The sequence below is a fragment of the Rattus rattus genome, chromosome 9 (genome assembly GCF_011064425.1).
Source record: "Rattus rattus isolate New Zealand chromosome 9, Rrattus_CSIRO_v1, whole genome shotgun sequence".
Classification (NCBI taxonomy): Eukaryota; Metazoa; Chordata; class Mammalia; order Rodentia; family Muridae; genus Rattus; species Rattus rattus.
In genome coordinates, this window is record NC_046162.1 from 36929508 (window position 1) to 36951104 (window position 21597).

The 21597-nt window shown below is 36.9% G+C and overlaps 1 protein-coding gene across 1 annotated transcript in view; it reads left to right on the top strand.

Annotated features, from left to right (window-relative positions):
* Window positions 1–21597, top strand: part of Fnip1 (folliculin interacting protein 1) — an 82091-nt gene that overhangs the window by 42698 nt on the left and 17796 nt on the right. Inside the window, exons 4-12 of the mRNA XM_032911939.1 lie at window positions 1663–1763; window positions 2023–2097; window positions 3704–3795; window positions 8606–8689; window positions 10161–10232; window positions 12281–12416; window positions 14908–15109; window positions 17300–17385; window positions 21266–21412. Of these exons, the coding sequence (XP_032767830.1) occupies window positions 1663–1763; window positions 2023–2097; window positions 3704–3795; window positions 8606–8689; window positions 10161–10232; window positions 12281–12416; window positions 14908–15109; window positions 17300–17385; window positions 21266–21412 (995 nt within the window). The remainder of the gene's footprint in view (window positions 1–1662; window positions 1764–2022; window positions 2098–3703; window positions 3796–8605; window positions 8690–10160; window positions 10233–12280; window positions 12417–14907; window positions 15110–17299; window positions 17386–21265; window positions 21413–21597) is intronic.

Genomic DNA, 21597 nt, shown 5'->3' on the forward strand with positions numbered 1-21597 from the left:
GACATAAATAATAAATAATATTTTTAAGGCAGGTTCTCACTATATAGCCTTGGCTAGCCTGGTACTCGCTATATTGAGATGGTCCACCCTTACCTCCTGAGTGCTTGGATTAAAGGCATATACTACCAGCAATTTTTTTTTTTTTTAAATTAAGTAGAGAGTACTTTGTATTTGTAGTTAGTGATGGTTAGGAACATCCAGCCTTCCCAGCAGCATTTCTTCAAGAGTCTTTCCTTAGTACCCATCTTGCTGTGTTGGTATGGATATATTTCTGGGTCTCTGGTCCCATTCCATTGATTTGTTTTGTCTTTCTGTTGGTACTGTACTGTTTTGATTACTATAGATTTATATTATATTTTGAAATGTGGGTGTATGATAGCTTCAGTTTTATTGTTTTCTTTCAAGGATAATTTTGCTATTTGTGATCTTTTAAAAATATTTTAGAATGTTTTTCTGTGTTTATAAACAAGTATATTTATAGATTATAAGTAATCCTTTGTTTTCAATCCATGATAGTTCTAAATTGCTGCATTTGTGTTTGATTCTTTGCCACAATGGAAGTAGTAAAAATTATACTGTCTGTTCTACCCTTGTTACCTACTGGAGAAATGTTATATATGGTATATAAGTTTATGATGGGTTGTTGATAGATTGTGCATATATTTTGTCATATACATATACATATATACATACATATACACACATATATACATATATAGATACATACATATATATGTATGTGTGTGTATACACACACACACACACACACACACACACAAACATATATATAAAAAGATAAGGGAACTGGTCACCAAGCTTCACAGCCTAAATTCAATCTCTAGGACCCATATGATGGAAAGGACCTTTCCACAGGAAAGGACCAACTTGTGCAAGATGTCCTCTGACCTCCACTCACATGCAGTGTGCACATTCACTTTTGTACATGAGTAACTGTACAAAATGTTTACTTGAAGTTTTAATTATTTTTATTATCAAAATCCTACTGGTGAACTAAATGCCCCTCAGTAACTGGTCTGACTTGATGAAGTATGGTACTTTTTAAGAGATTTATTTATTTTTATTTTATGTGTGTGAGTGTTTTGCCAAGGTTTATGAATGAGCCCTACACACATGCCTACAAGGAAGGTCAGGCTTCCTGAAACTGAAGTTACAGGTTGTTGGGGACTTCCGTGTGGATGCTGGAGACCAAGCCAGGTTTTCTATAAGAGCAGCAAGTAGTATTAACTACTAAGTCTTCTTTCCAGCTCTGAAGTATGGATTTTTTATGTAATCAAATTCTGTGCAATTCCTTCCTTCCCTTCCTCCTTTTTACTCTCCCTCCCTCCCTCCCTCCCTCCCTTAAATGAGTCAGACTCTCCCCAAGTATCCAACTTGATTTCAAACTTGAGATATTCCTGCCTTAGTCTTCCCACTGTTAGGATTATACATTTTACTATACCTAAGAATACCCATGCACCTTTAAAATGAGTAAAATTCCTATTTAATGATACAGTTGAGCTTAATTTAAGAAATCACATGATGAAGAACAAATTACAGAACAGTTTGTATAATGTACAGTTAAAATTGCAAAGGATCGATATTTTAAATCATTGTAAGGCTTTTAATTATTTAATTTCATTTTTGTTTTTAAAATTTTTCCAGAGTTCTCGGTGTTCTTCTGATGCCAATATGCTCGGAGAGATGATGTTTGGCTCAGTAGCAATGAGCTACAAAGGATCCACCTTAAAAATTCATCAGATCCGGTAAGGGCGTTCAGTTCTTCTTACATTATACTCATTTTAGATGGTCAGGTTTTTGAAGATGAAATAATTTCTTAGTTCTTTACTCAGATGGAGCATGTCAGATCTAAGCTTATCATGTACATAGTTTTAGTATTTCTTCTTAGCCATTGTGATGACGTCATGAAATCTCTGTAACTTACATTTTTTTACTTACAATAAACCAAAAGTCATGTATTTTAGTTTTAATCTCTTCCTGTCGTCATTCTGTGTTCTTCCATAGCTCTCCTCCCCAGCTCATGCTTAGCAAAGTTTTCACTGCACGGACTGGCAGCAGTATCTGTGGAAGTCTCAATACGTAAGTGCTTATGGATTCAGGGGGATATTGATATTTAAGGTATATAAAAATAAATATTAAAATGGCTTTTTAAATTATAGCACAATTTCAAGTCTATATCTTCCTCAAGTTTGAAAGTTAATGGAGTCCAGATTACATACCCTTTCTGAATATAATTGAATATATAGATGTGATTTCTTTTTTCTGTAGTTTTCCAGGAGGTGTGTCCTGAAGCAAAATATTGAATGCATTTCCATCATAGGCTGGCGTGCTCCTTTTAGTCTTACTCTTCTGTGCTGAGTTTACATTCTTTACATTCTTCAGTGTACAGAGCCCCGCAGACTAGAATAGCCTTAGGTAGCCATGTCACTATTAAATCGGAGTCATCCCCCACTCTACACATCCTTAACAGCTACAGGGATATCATTAGTTGTTCTTGCTTAAACTAGAACAATGAAGTAGAAACAAGAGTGGGCCTCCTCGGGGTAACAGGCTATGTAGCAGAACCCTAGTAAATAAAATGTGGAGTAGGGTTTATTGTTAGGTTAGTGGGGGTGACGTTTCATAGGTGTCAAATCAGAGCACTGTCTAGCTTGAATCCTGGAATAATTGAATGAATGGGGAAGTAGCAGGGAGTCTACCTACTCTAGAGAAATTCTTTTGAGCCTTTGAAAGACTTTTGTTTTGAGAGTTCTAATTGTAGAGGTCTCTACTATCTCTAGCTCATTTTTATCTTTCTTTTAGGAAGAAAGGAAAAGATAGATGTTTTTTAAATATTGTGAATACTTTAAAAAATGTTGCTAAACTTAAATTTAATACTGAAGTGGAAGTGAAAGTCCTTCTTTTTCCAACATTTTAACTGATAATTTCTGAAATCATATGGAAAAGATATTTCAGACTGAAAGCACAGTAATTTTACTTTTGCTCTTCTCAAAGAGACTAAAAGAAGTAGTATACACCATTTTTAAAGTGTGATAATTTGATTGTTGTTCCTGCTGCTCTCCTTCCCTTTCTCTGTTCCCTTTCTCACCGGCAAGTCCTCCTTTGACTATTCCCAACCCCAAAGGTTAACAAAATATTTTTAGTCTAAAATATGAGGGAAACCTTTGTTGTCTGTGATGTAAATCAGTGTCAGCAATTTATTTCTAAGAGAGCCACGTGGCAAATTTTCTATTTTGTGAGCCATATAGTATGCTGTAGTTTCCTACTGCTGCCCTTGGAGCATTAAAGCAGCCATAAGCAGCATGTAGATGAATGAACACAAACTTTCCTCCTGTGAAGCTTTGCTTATAAAAGGTACAGCAGCTATATATGGCCTTCAGGTATAGCTCACTAACCAGTCACTTAAGTGATTATGTAGTTATCATCATAGTTTGTACTTATAACCTTACTACTAGTAGTTTTAACTTTAAAGGTTTTTTTTTTTGCTAATATATAAAATGATAGGTTTCATAATGTTTTCATTCCATTATATTTTGTTCATTTCAACCTCTATTCTTCCTATTCCCAGTAGTCCCCTTTACCTCAAATATTTCAAAAAAGCTTTACACTTGAAATTTCATTGGGATGTGTGAAGAATGACCATTAAATGTATTTGGAATTTGTTTGGTTTTTCTTTCCTCTGTAGACTGCAAGACAGTCTTGAATTCATCAATCAGGACAGTAATACATTAAAGGCTGATAGCAGCACAGTTATTAATGGGCTGCTTGGAAATATAGGTAGGTGCTTTATTTTCATTTTATAAAGTTAAAAAATGTTAACAGTATAAGATCTGAAGTCACTTCTTAATTATATAGATTTCTTGTATAACCTACGAGCTTTTAATGGTGTAAACAGAAGAAAGGTTGTTTAAATTTCACATGTGTGACCTTTCTATTATTGGAAAAACATTTTTTCTTAGATTTTAATGTAATATTCATTTTGTATCTGTAAAAGAATTTGTCTTTATTGGGTTTTTGTTTTCAAATTAGATGTATTTTTTTGATATTGCTATTGAAAGCCATTACCAGTTGTCTGGAATATTATAGTTGGGGAAGGCTATCCCTACTCTCTTCTCTACCCTAAAAGTCATTTTAAAATGGTATTCATTTTTATGAATTGTGCTTTATATGAGCAAATGCTCAAATGATTTTTAAGAAGTGTATTAAAATAATAGCTTAATTTAGTTAATTATGGTTCACAATGTGTGATGCATTTTAAAATGGCATAGTATTTCTGCAACTTCTTGTCGAGAAAGCATAGCTAAATTGCTGCTTGATTATTTTTCTGATGAATAATATCAGGGAGTGAACAGCCACCCTTATTTAGTATAAACTTATTTAGATGATTATTTTTTCTTTTTAAGATATGGATTTATTGAGATGATTTCAAGCTGCCCTAGTACTTTCTACGTACCCTTGAGTAAATTTTATCTTTAAATCTATGATTATTCAAATAAGAGGGTTTTCTTTTTCTCCCTGTTTGAATAGTATAGCATTGTACTCAATAAATATTGTTTTTTAATTTGTTTATTCAAATGAAATGCTATTACACATACAATGTGGGTTAGTCTTAGTGTCACGCCTACTTTAAAGTATAGGTCAGCTCATAGAAAAAGTTCTTTCTAATTCATTTGACTTTAATTACTGATTTTAATGAAATAAAACTGCACCAAAGCAAACCTTTAATTTCAGCCCTCAAGAGGGAGAAGTAGGAAGATCTCTACGTTCAAGGCCAGCCTGGGTTACAAAGTGAGTTCTAGGACAGTGAGGGCTACCCAGAAAAAATCTGACTCAAAAAACAAAAAGAAAGAAAGAAAGAAAGGAAGGAAGGAAGGAAGGAAGGAAGGAAGAAAGAAGAGAGACAAGACAGAAAAAACCTGCAACAAAGAAATGCCTTTTTAAAAATTGTATATTATTTAAAATTCCAAGTACATGTTGAAAGTGGTTCATTTTAATAGTACACATAAACTGATAGTTATAAAAGTAACTTATACTGGTGCTGAAGAGATGGCTCAGCAGTTAAGAGCACTGATTGCTCTTCTAAAGGTCGTGAGTTCAATTCTCAACAACCACATGGTGGCTCATATCCATCTGTTACAGCATCCAGTGCCCTCTTCTGGTGTGTCTGAAGACAGTAACTGTACTCACATACATAAAATAAATAAATTAATCTTCAAAAATGTTTTATAAAAAAAGTAAGTCATACTATGGAGGCTAGATATATTTGATCTTTCTCTTCAAAAAGAGGAGAAATTTGATCAATTTAACCAAGATACAGCCTTTAAATAGTGTATGGCTTGCATTTCCACACTCTTAACTGTGACTTAAGGATATTTGAGACCCATTTCTGACTGATTGTGTTTCTAGTTGACTAATCAAGTATTTTTTAGCATCTGTAATAAATAGGGCAAGCATTCTGGTAGACCCTGAAGAGGCAGAGGTAAGCTAATACAGTTTCTGCCTCAGTGGATTTATAGTTAGTGAGCATTAGATGACTAATACAATCACAGAATGGTGTACAAGATTAACATTATATGGTTGTAATTCAAATATAAGCATGAATTCCCTCTTGGAGAATTGTGGAAGGCTTTCTTGAGAATAGGACACCTAAACTTGAAGAGTTATTTATATAGTTCTTGGAAAGAGCTGTCTTGGAAGAAGCAGTAGGACATACCAGACCAAGGACACACCATCATAAAGCATGTAAATAACTTCATGTGAGTAGAGCACACAGTAGAGGGAAAGGAAAGGAAAGAATTGAGGTAAGGGTTTGTGGGAGGCTTTAGAGGGAGGAAAGGGAAGGGAGAAATGATATTAAAACTCAGTCTCGGGGTTGGGGATTTGGCTCAGTGGTAGAGTGCTTGCCTAGCAAGCGCAAGGCCCTGGGTTCGGTCCCCGGTTCAAAAAAAACAAACAAACAAACAAAACAACAACAAACAAACAAACAAAAAACCTCAGTCTCAAAAATAAACAAAAAACATGAAAAGAGAGAATTGAGCAAAAGCAAGGTGCCAGAGGGAACTGTGGGCCACAGCAACAAATTGACATTCATGTTCCATGTCGTCACACACCAGTGAGGACACCCTAGTTTCCTCTCTTGTTTTCTAAAGCAAGTGCCGTGACACGATTAGTCATGCAAAGTTTTCATTACTGGAAATGACTGTGAGAAAGAAAATGGGCGAGGTGGGAAAAGCCAAAGGAAACATACATTGTGATACATGTCTGACTCCAAGTAAAAGAGAAAAGTATCAAAGATTACATATCAGTGCCCCAGCCTTTGATAGCTGTCTAAGGAGGAAAGCCTACTTGTCAGAAATGCCTCGACTTTGTATCCTCTGTATTTAATTACTGGCTAAGAGTATGTTATGGGTAATATATATAGCCTTGCACAGATGTCCAATAGATTTAAAAGCACAATTGAAATCTTTTAGATACACTCCCAAGGTTTCCACAGAAAGTTGTTTCAAATCCAGCAACATAATCAGGTCTGATTTATATGTGCAAAAGAATGTGTAGTGAATCTAAGCAGTTGGGATTAACATATGTCAAGAAAAAAAATCTCACCTGAAGGTAAGTCATTGGAAAATGGAAGACCTCACTGACCTCCTGAAAGGGTCCAGTTGTCCTTCAACTAAATTTGGAAAACTGGACAGCTGCAGGAATCGATATGTTGAAGAAACATGAAAGAGATTTGATTATATATAGGTATTTCTGGACAAAAGGAAACCATTGAAAGAATGAAATTAAAGCAAGATATGATAGTTGACAAGAGAGGTTTCTAAGAGAAAATGTTGGTTGGGACCCTAGCTGACTTAGAATTAGCTTAGGAAGATAAGGACGAGCATCTCAGAACTCATGATAAAGTCTCTAATATCATATGGCTTGGATGTTAGGTATTATTTCATCTTAATCAGGAATTGGCAAAGATGGGTATGGATTTGAGTGACTTTGGAGGTAGAGTGATAAGACAGTTTCAATCTGAAAGCTCTTTGTGCATCTACAGCAATGTCCACATAGTCATTTGTAACGAAATGTAGGGAGGAAGGAGTTTAAAGACGTTAAATTTTGAAATAGCTAGGGAATGTTGAAGAAAGAGTTGACCATTGAGAAATGGAAGGGTTGCTACATTGTAATTACAGAAATTTTTGTTGCAGAAAAAAGTTGTATCAGCAATTTGGGAAATACAGATGCTATTTAAAGCAAAAGGCTATCTGTCCTGGGTGTACAATTCCAACATAACTTCTTAGACCAGTGGGTCTCAACCTGTGGGTCACAACCTCCCTTGGGAGAGGGCCATTGAATTAGCCTTTCACAGGAGGTCCCATGTCAGATATCTTGCATATGAGATATTTGCATTATGATCCATAACAATAGCAGAATTGCAGTTATGAAGTAGCAATGAAAGTAATTTTATAGTGCGTGTGGTGGGGGGCGTGGTCACCACAACATGAGGAACTGTATTAAAGGGTCGCACCATTAGAATGGTTGAGAACCATTTACTTAGATTGTCATAATTGAATAAAAGCAACATATAATTCAGCTGCTTGGTTTCCAGCTTTAATTCCTTATTCCTTCCCCACATCCATTCCCCACTCCCCCTTCTCCTTCTTTTGGAGAAAGAATTGCTTTTTGTAGCCCTGGATGGCCTGTAACTTTCTATGTAGACCAGGCTGGCTTCAAACTCATAGAGATCTGCTTGCTTAGTTAAGGTGCTACCGCTCCTGGCCTTTATGCTCTTTCTTTGGGTATTCAGGCTACTATTATTTCTTTGTGGTTTTGTGTGTGTATGCGTAGTACTCTTAGGAATATAGGCTGTACTGTGTCTCCTGTTTTCATAGTGGTTAACTACGGCTCTAAAAACATCAATTTCTTCTGTTATTTACCAGTGGGCTAGCAATAACAATTTTCGTGCTTATTTGTCAGTAAAATTCCTTGATAGATTTACTATGCTCTTGTGGTAAGTGCAGTAACATGATCTTCTTACTGCATTTGCAGGAGAACATTGGAGTCTTTAAAACTGGCTTTTGCCAGATGATAGGTGAATGCCTCAATCCTGGCACTCAGGGGACAGAGTCAGGTGAATCTCTGTGATTTTGAGGCCAGCCTAGTTGATACAATGAGTTCTAGGACAGCCAAGGCTACACAAAGAAACCCCGTCTCCAAACAAACTCCCCTAAAACAAAAATAAAAACAAGTTTGGCAGACATTATGCAGTTACCATTACCTTTTTGAGTGGTTAAAATGTTTTATATTAGAGTTGAGCACTTAAAATAACAGAAGCCTATTGTAACAGAAGTCTATTTCTGTTGTTTTAAATGGATTTATTCATAAATAGGCATGAAACTATTGTTTGGTATAAACTATGACCAAAAGAACTAAACTTTTTCTAAAAGGAAAATGACTTGAGTTGTTCTTGCTTTGGTTAAAAGTTGCTGTGCTTTACCTGTTGGTCTGCTCCTGTGTTGCTTTACCTCACTTTATTTTCTTGATGCCGTGTGGCTTCTCTAACAGGCCTCTTTCATGTGTATTTTGCATTTTTGCCATATAGGTCTTTCACAGTTCTGCAGCCCCAGGCGGGCATTCTCTGAGCAGGGTCCGCTCCGCCTGATCAGGAGCGCCTCTTTCTTTGCAGGTTTGCCATGTGCTGTGTGGGTAGACTAGTCGGTGTGCCCTAGTGGCTAGAACCTCTAGTGAAGCTGTGGAAACAAGAGAATTCTAGTAGAGAATGAAGTCAGGAGGTTAGAGCTACGAAAGCATTGCTTACAAAGTAGAGGAACTGACTGCTTTCCATTGGGTATGTTCCTAAACTTTTCACAAAATGTGTCATCAATAGGATTAAAAGTTTTATGAAATTTTAGTTTGTCATTTCTTTCCTTAGTATGTCATAATAATTTTAAACTTTAGATTTACAAAAGAAAAATTTAGTATGTAGTTAGGCTTAGTTATTAGTTATACTGCCCCTTGGAAGTTTTAATGTTATGCTCTCTTGTTTCCATGGCTAAGTAGCTTTTATATTGTAATTCACCAATTGCTGGAAATATCCGATCTTTGTAATTGTTGCAAATTTTCTACACTCTTCTCTAAGGACGACTTTTCTTGGAGCTATGATTTAGATGAACAAGCACTGTTCTAAATAAAAGGCATGTGGGCATAATTATTCATATCATTATATTGTTAACGGAGTGTGTGCCTTGCTAACATTTTCAGAATAAGAGTCCTGCCGCATTTTTTCACACACTGCACACACACTGATCTTGCACTATCATTTTCTAGTAGGAATTATCAGTCCATAGATTTCCCCACTGTTTGCTATTATCAGTCTCTCATCATAAGCCCAGCTACATTTGAATTTGAAATCTTCCTGCCTAGGGCTCCTGAGTGATGGGATTATGAATATTTGTCACCACATCCTGCTAATACACTTGTTTTAATTAGAATTTACTTTACATGTAAACATTAGATATGAGCAATTCATACGTATCGTAGAAAACTTGGAAAATATAAAACTAATTTAAAAATATACAGGCTATCCTGCCAGCACTTACACTTACTCACCTGTTTGTTTTTGTTTTCCTATTGCTATGGGTCAAATCCTGGACCTTATATATGCTGTAGGCCAGCGCTCTATCACTAATTACATCCTTAGCACCCCTACCTGTTTTTAAACATAATTTGTACCATACTGTTTAAACAGTTATCAAACATTTAATTCAGAGTTTTAAATCCTTACTTATGCTTGTGTTTAGACATTGTTACAGACATAAGCAGAGGGAACTACCATAAAGTTGTCCCTGGCCCGCGTAACTAACATCCATGCTTTTCAGTAGTATGAACATCTGTGTTTTTAAAATATGTTTTCAAAATAGGAAGTTTAGTTACTCAGTGCATTCCATATCTTGGATAGTTTTGCATCACATGGTAAATCTTCAGATAAATCTGAAAGCTTGTTCAACTGAGTAATAGCTCCTAGTGTTGGGTTGGTGCCATGCTATTGAAAAAGGAATGCAATGAGATGAAGCATGATCTGGTTTGCGATTTAAAAGGAGCAACATCCACCTCAATACTAGTGTATTATATGACTGACCATTTACTTTGATTTGCAGTTCACAGCAACCCAATGGACATGCCAGGAAGAGAACTGAGTGAGGACAGAGACAGTGGCATAGCACGCTCTGGTAATGTCACACACTAACCCCACTTTGTTCTGTGATTGTTGTTAGCTGATGTTGATTTTATTTCTATCTCTGTCTTTGTGGGCTAATTCTGTGTCCATTTTGTTCAAATTGGCATTTAATACAAGAGGATTATAGAAAGGATAGAACAAAGTCTCTTAAATTTGGCATTTTTAATGTTTATTATTAATATTAAATATGTTTGGTAGGATGTGCCCTATCAAGCATGTTCAACCTGTGGTCTGCTGGCTACATGTGACCAAGGATGGTTTCAAGTGTGCCCTAATACAGACATCATGAATTTATTTAAAACATTATGAGTTATTTTTGGATTGTTTGTTTGTTTACTATATTGTGGATCTTAACTGAGAGGACTCTAGATGACAGTATCAGGTTGCAATGTCAAAAGGTTGGACACTCCTGATAGAAGTGGCTTAGTCAGGACAAGAAAAAAAAATTGCTCAGGACACTACTTAAAAACCAGAGTAGAAAAACCATATCAGTTTACATCTGCTTGCTGTTAGCTAGTGTTGAAATAGTTAGATTGTTTATTGTCTGGAGAAGCTAGGAATTAAGAATTAGTATTATTGTTCCCTCCCCCCTTTTAAAACATGGACTTCAGTGATACTTGTTATGTATCACTGAAACATTTACAGAAAACATTTACTGAAACATGCTGGATATGAAAGTCAGACAGACAGACAGTCAGACAGACAGATGGGGGAGGGAGGGGGAGGGAGAAAGAGGGAGGAGAGAATGCCAGCCACAGTGTAATGATAAAACAGAAAATACAAAACAAAACAACAAAAAATCCTGTGTGATATGTTCAGTGATCGATTTATGCAAAGAGGCTCAGAAAAAAAGACACATAGCTTACCTGGGCCGGGGGCAAGTATCAGCAGTGCATTATAGCAAGGCTTCCTGAATTGTGTGTTAGGAAATGACAAGGAGTTAGCCTGGCAAAGACATTTTCAGTTAAAACTAGAACTGTATGTTAGGGCTCTAAACCATTAATAAGAGGAGCCCTCATCTTGGACTTACAATCCTATTAGACACTGTAAACTTGTTTCCTGTGCTTCACGGCAGGCTTGGTCACATCGTATACCTACCTTTACTATTATTGTGAGTCAGTTTAAATACAAAGGGTAATTTTAACTTTCATCTATGTTTTGATCTTTAGGTATGAGTTACAATAACATAAACTTTCAAAGATAAAAATTTCTATTCTCAAAGACTGATTTAGTACAAGATGAAAAAGCTCAGCTGATTTTGATTGTTTAGAGGTTAAGAGCTCTTACAAAGGACCCAAGTTTGGTTCAAAGCTGTATATAACTGTAGCTCTGGGCAGATCTAAGTCTATTTTCTCTGGAACCTTCACTCTCATGCCCATCCCCCCACCCTCACCGCACCCCACACACACATACAAAATTTAGAGTAATAGACATAAAACTTTAAAACAAGAAATCATTAACATTTATAGATAAAGTTGTATTTATTTATTATGCACAGCATGATGTCTATACTGTTCACTCATGTGTGTCTACTCATGTGTGTCTGCCACCTTAGAATGCTCCAGAGTGTGCTGTGTAGGGTCTGCTGTCTTTAACACTTAAGTAAAGAATTACTAAAAGTGATAGGCATGACAAGTGGGTGATCCATGAGTGCTATACATGACCCTTGTGGTGCCATTCAAACATTTCCAAATCTTCTTCCTAGTTAAAACCCTACTGCAGTCAGTTTGGAATGATGTCAGGTTTCCTTTAAGAATAGTGAGGGTTCAGCCAAGTTTGTGGACACTAAGAGCTGATAGCTTGTTTCCAGTAGCATTGTTTTCTTGGTTGTACTATGCCAAAAATGATTATCATAGAGACTCTTGTAAATTTAGTATTAATATACGAATTTCCTCCAATTACACTTTAAAATGGAAAGATGAGGCACATTCATGAAACAAAATAAAATATTTAGTTTACTCTGTTCAACCTGTTAAATAGAAACTTGCCACCATGCTTACTCCTTGACTAATAGTTACATTTGCTCTTCTGCCGCAACAGCATCTCTGAGCAGCCTGCTCATCACCCCATTTCCCTCCCCAAACTCCTCACTCACCCGAAGCTGTGCCAGCAGCTACCAGCGACGTTGGCGACGTAGCCAAACAACAAGTTTGGAAAATGGGGTATTTCCTAGATGGTAAGTTGGGATTGAAAAAGATTGACTAGTTTTTAGAGTTTGAGACTTGTATTTTGTGTATTCGAAGTCTGTAACTGGAAACTTAAAATTTTATTAATTTTTTAATTGTGGCAAGACAGATAAAAACAATTTTCTGTTTTAATCATTTTTACCATATGGTTCAATGACACTAAATACCTTCACACCATCACTACTCCTTAAGTCCTGAACTTTTTCATCTTCCCAAACTGAAGCCCTGAAGTTATTACACAGTAACTCCCTACTCTTCATTTGCCCTTTGTAATCAGTATGCTAATTCTAAACTTTTGTAGTTTAAAATTTTTTAGTTTGTCTAGATGTCTATGAGAATGTATGCCACTTGTGTACGGGTACCCATGGAAGGCAGAGGAAAATCCTTGGATCATGTATAGACAGGTGTGTGCACATGTGTCAGTGCACACAGAAAAGAGGCAGTTTTGAGCTGCCTAACATGGATGCTGAGAACTAAACTTGAGTCCTCTGGAAAAACATTAAGTGTTCACAATGGCTGAGCCATCTCCCCAGCGATTTTTTATCTCCATAAACTTATAAATACCTTGCATAAGTGGAATCATGAAGTACTTACCCCTCTATATCTGGCTTTTTTTGTTCAGTATGCCTTTGAAGTTCACCTGTGGTGTAGCATATATAAGAAAATTATATTTGTAACCAAATAACATTACACTAGAAGTACATTTGGGGACTGGAGGGATGGCACTTTCAGTAAATCGCTTGCTGTGTAAGCATGAGAATTTGTGTTCAGATCCCCAGCACATTACCCATGTAAAAATCCAGGTGCACCTCTTATCCCAGCACTGGGGAAGCAGAAGCAGAAGGATTCCTGAAGCTTGCTGGCCAGAACATTTAGCTGAATTGATGAACTCCAGGTTCAGTGAACAGACGTCATCTCAGAAAATAAGGTGGCGAATCATTAGGAATATACCCAATGTCAACCTCTGACCTGTACATACATACCTACATACATGCACGCACACGTGTGCATATGCGTCAGTGTATGCACAGCAACATACCCTTTCTCTGTTTGTTCAAGAATACATAGATGTTTCTTCTTTTTAGCAGTTGTGAACAACACTGCTATGAACATGGGTTATAAACATTAGTTTCAGTCTGTGCCTCATATCCTTATGGGTATATGCCCAGAAGTGGACTTACTGAGTTGTATAGTTAGTCTATTTTTAATTTTTGAGGAACTGCCATACAGTGACTGTATGATTTCACATTCGTAACAGCAATGTAAAGACAGTCCTGAAATCTTTGTATGTTCACCAACACATTATTTTCTGCTTTAGTTCTGTTTTAGTCATGTGTATGGAAGCCCATAACCTCCTGTATGCGAGGCATTATACCTCCATAACCTCCTGTATGGGAGGCATTATACCTTCATAACCTCCTGTATGCAAGGCGTTATACCTCCATAACTTCCTGTATGCAAGGTGTTATACCTCCATAACCTCCTGTATGCAAGGTGTTATACCTCCATAACCTCCTGTATGCAAGGTGTTATACCTCCATAACCTCCTGTGTGCGAGGCGCTATACCTCCATAACCTCCTGTATGCGAGGCGTTATACCTCCATAACCTCCTGTATGCGAGGCGTTATACCTCCGAGTTGTACTCTACCACTGAGTTCCATTCTCAGTCCCACTCCTTAGTAATTTTCATCCTAATGAAACCGAAGTGATTCACAAATGCTTTTTGGTCATTCACACATCATCGTTAGAGGAGTAAATATTCAACTCTTTGCTCTTTGTTTTATTGTTGTTGTTGAGAAGTTAGGAGACATCTTTGAATATTTGGATTATTTGTTCCTTACTAGATACATGATTTGCACATATTTCCTGCCATTCTGTGGATTGTGTTTGCCTCCTGCTGCTGCTCATGTACTTGAATACAGTTGTTTTTTTGTAGCATTCATTTCTGTGCTGGTGACTTTTCTGTTCTATCAGAGAAATCATGGCCAAAGTTAGTACGTTGAAGCTCTTTGCTTTCTTCAGAGAGTTCTGGGTTTAAGCGCTTTGTTCTTGCCCCACATATTTTAGTGCTTTAATTTTTCATGATTCTATTTAGGCAGCTTGCTCAGTCTCAAGATTTTTTTTTTTTTTTTAAGCTTTTCCTAAAGTACAACTGTAGATTTAGAAACTTAATGTTTCCTCATTTATTTTACTTACTCTCTTTTACTTTCATCAGATACTTTTAGCTTACTTTTTGAACTGGAGTTATCTGCTTCTTTAAGACTTCTAGTAAGAAGCAAGATTCTCAACCATTTCCAACTTGATTCTGGTAAACTCTTTAAAGAAATGAAAAATAGATTTTTTTTGGAGAGGTAACAATTGTTAAACATTGTAAATTTATATTTAATTTGATGAAACAACAGAAGAGCTTTTGCTCACCTACATTGAATTAGCAGGGAGATAAACTATTGATGTTTTAAACAAAAACATTTATTTTTAAGGTCTATAGAAGAAAGCTTTAATCTGTCAGATGAAAGTTGTGGCCCTAACCCAGGAATTGTGAGGAAAAAGAAGATTGCAATTGGTGTAATCTTTTCATTATCCAAAGATGAAGATGAAAATAACAAATTCAATGAATTCTTTTTTTCACATTTTCCTCTCTTTGAAAGCCACATGAACAAATTAAAGAGTGCAATAGAACAGGTAAGTGTGGTCCTTTGTATTTTATTTCTATCTTTTCCTTTGCATTTTGTTCCTTTTAATAAGAGTTACGTTTATTCATTTGGAAAACTTTGATAGGTGTCTTAAACTTACTGTACAACCTGCTCCAAGAGCTGCAAACAGATGCAGTGTTGTTAAAGGAGTTGACTATTTTAGTCAAAGGCCTAAGACAGTTGATTCATAAGAGGCTGTAGGAAACTGGAGGAAAGCGCACAGGCACTCCTGAGTTCCTAAGCTAGCAGGGAGTAGGTGGGATGGTGAATACATACGCATTTGAGGTGCTAGGCAGTGCTCTGAGGTGAAGCAGAGCAGTGTTCTTATTTTCCTTTATCTTCCCATGGTTTTAGAGTTAAGAGAAAGAGCATTAACGTATGTAAGGTAGTAAAGGCATGGAGCTAATTTATTAGATAGGAAGAAGAGAGCGGAATGTCTGAGCTATCAGACACTTCAACAGGTAGGATCTATTTAAAAGAGATTTAAAGATGGGGCAAGGAAATCATTTGGAATGTTCCACAGAAACTCAGTAGTAACTGGGGATTTTTCTGCCTGTAGGGAAGACACAGATGTTTGCTTACATTAAACCAATTAAAAATAGATAATTTTGCTGCACAAATGAGTTAATGCTGTCTAAGTTTTTCAAGTTTAACATTGGTCATATATATTTTTTAAGTTGGCTGCTCTCCTTTTGTGTAGATTATTAACATCAAAGTTGATAGACTTGTAGTTCTTGTATCTGAAACATTTTGAGTGACTTGAAAAACTTCTTATAGTGTTGTAGTTTGGGATTGGATCTTTTGCATTGGTTTGATTTGGTCTGGTGCTCAGTCCTGTCTTTACTTCTCAGGTACAGGGTTGCAGTGGGCATCACCTACTTAGAAAAGAACTTTACATTGAGTGTAAAGTTTGGTGGGCAGTGTTAAGAATTAGTTATTATAAGTGTTTTCATGTTTTAACAACTTGACCTTCCTACAGTCTAGAATATCAATTATAGAATGATGGACACATTTACATAAACTTACACATTTACATAATGTGACTTGATAATAGAAATTATAAAGTAATTGATAGAAGTTAATAAGCATTTCTTCTAGAACTAACTTGTAAAATATATACTTTTATTATTTTATTGATTTTTGTTTCTAAGCATCCTGGTAATTATTTTGAAGTCTACACTACTTTTTGAACTTTGTGATGTAGTTTTAAAATGTTATTAGCAAGATTAAAGAACAACAATAAATTCTGTCAAAAGAACATTCATTTTACCAGTTGCAGATTTCTTGACATTGACTAAAACAGTGCATTTCTCTTTCTTTCTATGAAACTGTCCTTAGAATAATGGAACCTTAAACAAACAAACAATAGATACATAAATACATGGAGTTTTATTTAGCCAATTTGAAATTACATAAAGATTGAAGAATTAAATTCTCATTGGAAAAGTTAAATTTTTCTTTTTTAACCTCCACCATTTGAATTCTGATCCACTTTCTATCTATATGAAAAGCTTTTCAGTTTGTACTGCATATGCTTTTAAGAAAACAAGTACTAGCCTGGTTGTAGCTCAGTGAGAGAGCCTGCCTAGATGTTTAGGGAATGGATTTTTTTTTTTTGGGGGGGAGGGTGTTGATCAGGATAGTTGATCAGGACAATTAGAGAGAAACAAGGAAATACCATATCTTGAGATTCCTGAGTTGAATTGTATTAAATTTCACATTTTTTCAAAGGTATTAAGAATAGTACTTGTGAATACTATTAGTTCAGTTAATGAGTTCCTGTGTATTTTGTTGAGAGAAAAAGTATCTTATAGCCAGCATGACTGTAGTCCTGGCAGAGGGGAGGCTGGGACTGGAAGATTCCCAAAAGTTTGAGCCCACTCTGAGGTACATAGTTCCAGGGTAGGCTAGGTTACAAAATGAGTAAGTCCTTGTCTCAAAAAACTTACAGATTTTGTTGTTGTAGCCTGCAGACTGTCAATATTATTTGTGTGTTGATGTTTTGCAGTTTGTTACCACAGAGACATTTTGACAATTGAAATTTTTAAATTTTGTAACAATCATAAATGACAAATACAAGAGAGAAAACCACTGTAAATAATGTGTATTAAGGTTGTTTTTTTCCTCCAATGTTGTGACTTTGACTAGTATAAGAATTAACTATGTGATTATTTTTAAGGCTATGAAAATGAGCCGGAGATCAGCTGATGCTGGCCAGAGAAGTTTGGCATACAATCGAATAGTTGATGCCCTGACTGAATTCAGGTACTTTACTCCTCACTTTACCCAAGACAGAGTTGTTTTACAGTACGCTTATGAAGATTGTTTATGTACATAGAAATTTACCTTGTTTAAGTAAGATTTAGTTATTTAAGTTTCTTTCTTTCTTTCTTTCTTTCTTTCTTTCTTTCTTTCTTTCTTTTGTTATTGGAATTTTTTTTCTTATTTGTTTTTCGGACAGTCTTACTGTGCTGCCAAGGCGAACTTGGCACTTTGGGTCCTCCTGCCTTAGCCTACAAGATGCTGGAAATGCATTTCTTTACATTTCTTGTGTCTCATAGCCATATGAAAGTATAATTCAGTCAGGCTGTTGGCTTACGTTGTTAAGTCACATTTGGGAGTTGTTGGAATGTAGCTTTAATCTTAGACCATTTGAGACACAAGTATGAGAAGAGTTTATGTTTGAGCAGAAGTGTAGTTTGTTCTTTCAAGATAGGTATAAAGTTAATTTGCTTCAAGTGAAACTTTATTGGCTTAGTTAAGGCATCCATATTTTTAGGCATAATAAGGTAACTAGAATGAGTTCATCATAACTAAATTTTATTATTTCTTTCTTTTTTAAATTTTATTTAATTTTTACACTTCAGAATTTATTCCCTTCCTGGTTCACCCTCTATTTCCCATCCTATACCTCCTCCCCACCCACTTGTCTCCATGAGGATGTCCCCACTCCCCTACCCCACCAGACCTCTAAACTCCCTGGGGCCTCCAGTCTCTTGAGGCATCTTCTTTGACTGAACCCAGACCCAGTAGTCCTCTGCTGTATATGTGTTGGGGGTCTCATCTCAGTTGGTGTATGCTCCCTGGTTGGTAATCCAGTGTCTGGGAGATCTTAGGGGTCCAGGTTAATTGAGACTGCTGGTTCTACTACAGGGTTACCCTCCTCCTCAGCTTCCTCCAGCTTTTCCCTAATTCAACCACAGGGGTCAGCAACATCCATTGTTTGGGTGCAAATATCTGCATCTGACTCTTTCAGCTACTTGTTGGGTCTTTCGGAGGGCAGTCATGATAGGTCCCTTTTTGTGAGTACTCCATAGCCTCAGTAAAAGTGTCAGTCCTTGGGACTCCCCTTGAGGTGGATCCCACTTTGGGCCTGTCACTGGACCTTCTTTTCCTCAGTCTCTTCTCCATTTCTGTCCCTGCAGTTCTTTCAGACAGGAACAATTCTGGGTCAGAGTTTTTGACTGTGGGATGGCAACGCCAACCCTCACTTGATGCCCTGTCTTTCTGCAGGAGGTGGGCTCTACAAGTTCACTCTCCACACTGTAGAGCATTTCATCATCACCCTCCCTTTGAGTCCTGAGGGTCTCTCACCTCTCAGGTCTCTGGTACATTCTGGAATGTCCCCCCACCTCCTACCTTCTGAGGTTGCCTGTTTCCATTCTTTCTGCTGGCCCTCAGGGCTTCAATCCTTCCCCCCCACCCCCATACCAGCTTATGTTCCCCACATCACCCCACCATCCCCTTTCCCACCCAGGTTTCTCCCTATTCCCCCACCCCCCCCTTTATAGTTGCTTTCTTCCTCCCAAGTATAGATTGAGGCGTCCTCACTTAGGCCCTTCAAGTTGACCTTTTAGAGTTCTGTGGACTGCATCTCGGGTATTCTGTACTTTTCTTTTCCTTTCTCTTTTCTTTTTTTCTTTCTTTCTTTTTTTTTTTTTTGGCTAATATGCACATAACTAAGTTTTAAGATGTATATGGGGAGTGGCACAAGAGGTGATGACTTTGCAGTTGAGATCACTTACTGCTCTTGGCAGGAGGGAGGATTCATGGTTTTCAGCACACACATAGCACCTCACAACCATTTATAACCTCAATTCCAGGGAATGTGATGCCATCCTTTGGTCTCAGTAGGCACCAGGCACACACATGTGGTGTATGTGTATATAATCAGCAAGCACTCATTCACTTAAAATAAAATATAAAGTTTATAGTTTTATTACTAATTTGTGTTATATTTGTGTTTTCATAGAATTCTTAATCTATAAAATTCTTGTTACAAAGATTTTATTTTTATCTTAATTAAAATATCTTTAACTCTTCATTGTTGTTTGGGGATTTTTGAGACAGGATCTCACTATATATCCCTGGCTGGCTTGAAACTCACTCTGTAGGCCAGGCTGAAACTGCACTTAGAGTAGTCCTCTTTTCTCTCTCCCAAGTGCTGAGATTGCATACTTGTGCCACAGTGCCCAGCAAAATGTCAGAGTTCTTACTCATAACTTCTCGGCAGTGATTTTTACTAAGTTCTTGGGAGAGCATAAAAAAGGTCACAGTAGAGAACTTATAAATGAGCAAGAACTACAGACTTTTTGCTGGGTTGGAGAATTGGCTGGAAGCTCATGAGCCAGCTGCCTGGATTATGCACCATAGTAGAAACAAGAGAGATCCTATGTCACCAAGGTAGAAAGTGAGAACCAACTCCCATAAACTGTCTTCCTGACTTCCATGTATATGCTACTATAGCTAGCGCTCTCTCTCTCTCTCTCTCTCGCTCTCGCTCTCGCTCTCGCTCTCCGCTCTCTCGCTCTCCGCTCTCTCGCTCTCTCGCTCTCTTGCTCTCTGTCTCTGTCTCTCTCTCTTGACTGTCTCTGTCTCTCTTTCTCTGTCCTTCCTTCCTTCTTTCCTTCCTTCCTTCCTTCCTTCTTTTCTTTCTCCTTCCTTCTTTCCTTCCTTCCTTCCTACCTTCCTACCTCCCTTTCTTTCTAATGAGAATATTTTAATTAAATGAAACCTTGTATGGGCAAAAGAATTATTTTTATTTTCCTCTTTTAGATTCTAGTTGTTAAAGAAGTTTACTGAAACAAGAAGTAGAATTTTTGGAGATTTCAAAGAATTTTCTAGAGCTATACTACTTAATATAGTTTGGGCCTATAGCCATATATGAGGCTATCTATTTACTATAACTTAAATCAATTCAGTTCCTCCATCTCAGGACTCAAGTTTCAGTTGTTCTGTTATTGCCTGTGATTCTGCACAGACATTGCTAACGTAGTGCATTTGCATCAAAGAGGAAACTATGTTTGAAAATTCTACTGTAGAGAATGGAACTACTGTTGTGTAGATGCCAGACTTACTTGTTTCTCTTTTTTTAATTTAATTTAATTTAATTTTCTTTTTTACTTATCCTGCTCACTGCCCTCCTCCCAGTCACCCCCTCCCACAATCCTTCCCTGTACCCCCTTCTCCTCTGAGAGGGGGGTTCCCCTTGCACTTCCTCTCCCACTGAGGCCAGACAAAGCTGCCCATGTACATGCAACAACTTTTGGGATAGCCTCCATTTCAGTAGTTCAGGACCTACAGAAAGCTGCACACATGTGCTGGGAGGCCTAGTTCTAACTCCTGTGTGTTCTTTGGTTGGTGGTTCAGACTCTGAGAGCCCCAATTTACTTACCAGACTTACTTGTTCCTAAAACTTTCTAATGGGTAGTTGGTTTTTTGTTTTGTTTTGTTTTGATTTTTTTTTTTGTATTTGCTGATAATTTGTAGCTGGCTTAAATAGAACATATATTTTAGAACTTTAAGGTGGGAAGGGGATCTAGAAAGAACCTAGTACAATCCTTTAGCCTAATAGATGGAAAAAACCTGGTATCCAAAGTAGGAAAACATTGTGCTCTAAGGACACTGTCAGTGGGGGAAAGGGCCAGCTCCAGGTGCAAAGCTAATGTACTTCACTTCATCTACAGACGGTACTCCTTGTGCTACTAGCAGATGGTAAAGAAGGAAAAGTGGGGTGCATTGACTTTTTTTTTCCTCCCTCAGAAACTCTAATAATCTAGGAGAAAGTCTTCGGTTGGCAACATAGCCTTTAAGAGTATGTTATTTGGAGAACCACAAATTTTACAATGTGTTTTCTTCTTTTTAGAACAACAATTTGTAATCTTTACACAATGCCAAGAATTGGGGAACCTGTGTGGCTTACAATGATGTCAGGGACTCCAGAAAAGAACCAGCTTTGCCATCGTTTCATGAAGGAATTCACTTTTCTAATGGAAAATGCTTCCAAAAATCAGTATGGTTTACTTACTTACTTTATTTATTTATGTATGTATATATGTTACTTTACTATCACTGTGTCTGAATTGAAAGCAAACTTAATTATAGAATTAGGAGAATAACTCTTTGTCTTAATAATTATTACTTGTTTATGATTAAGCTGTTCTAAGATGAGCCAATGACAGGATATGGAAGAGTACC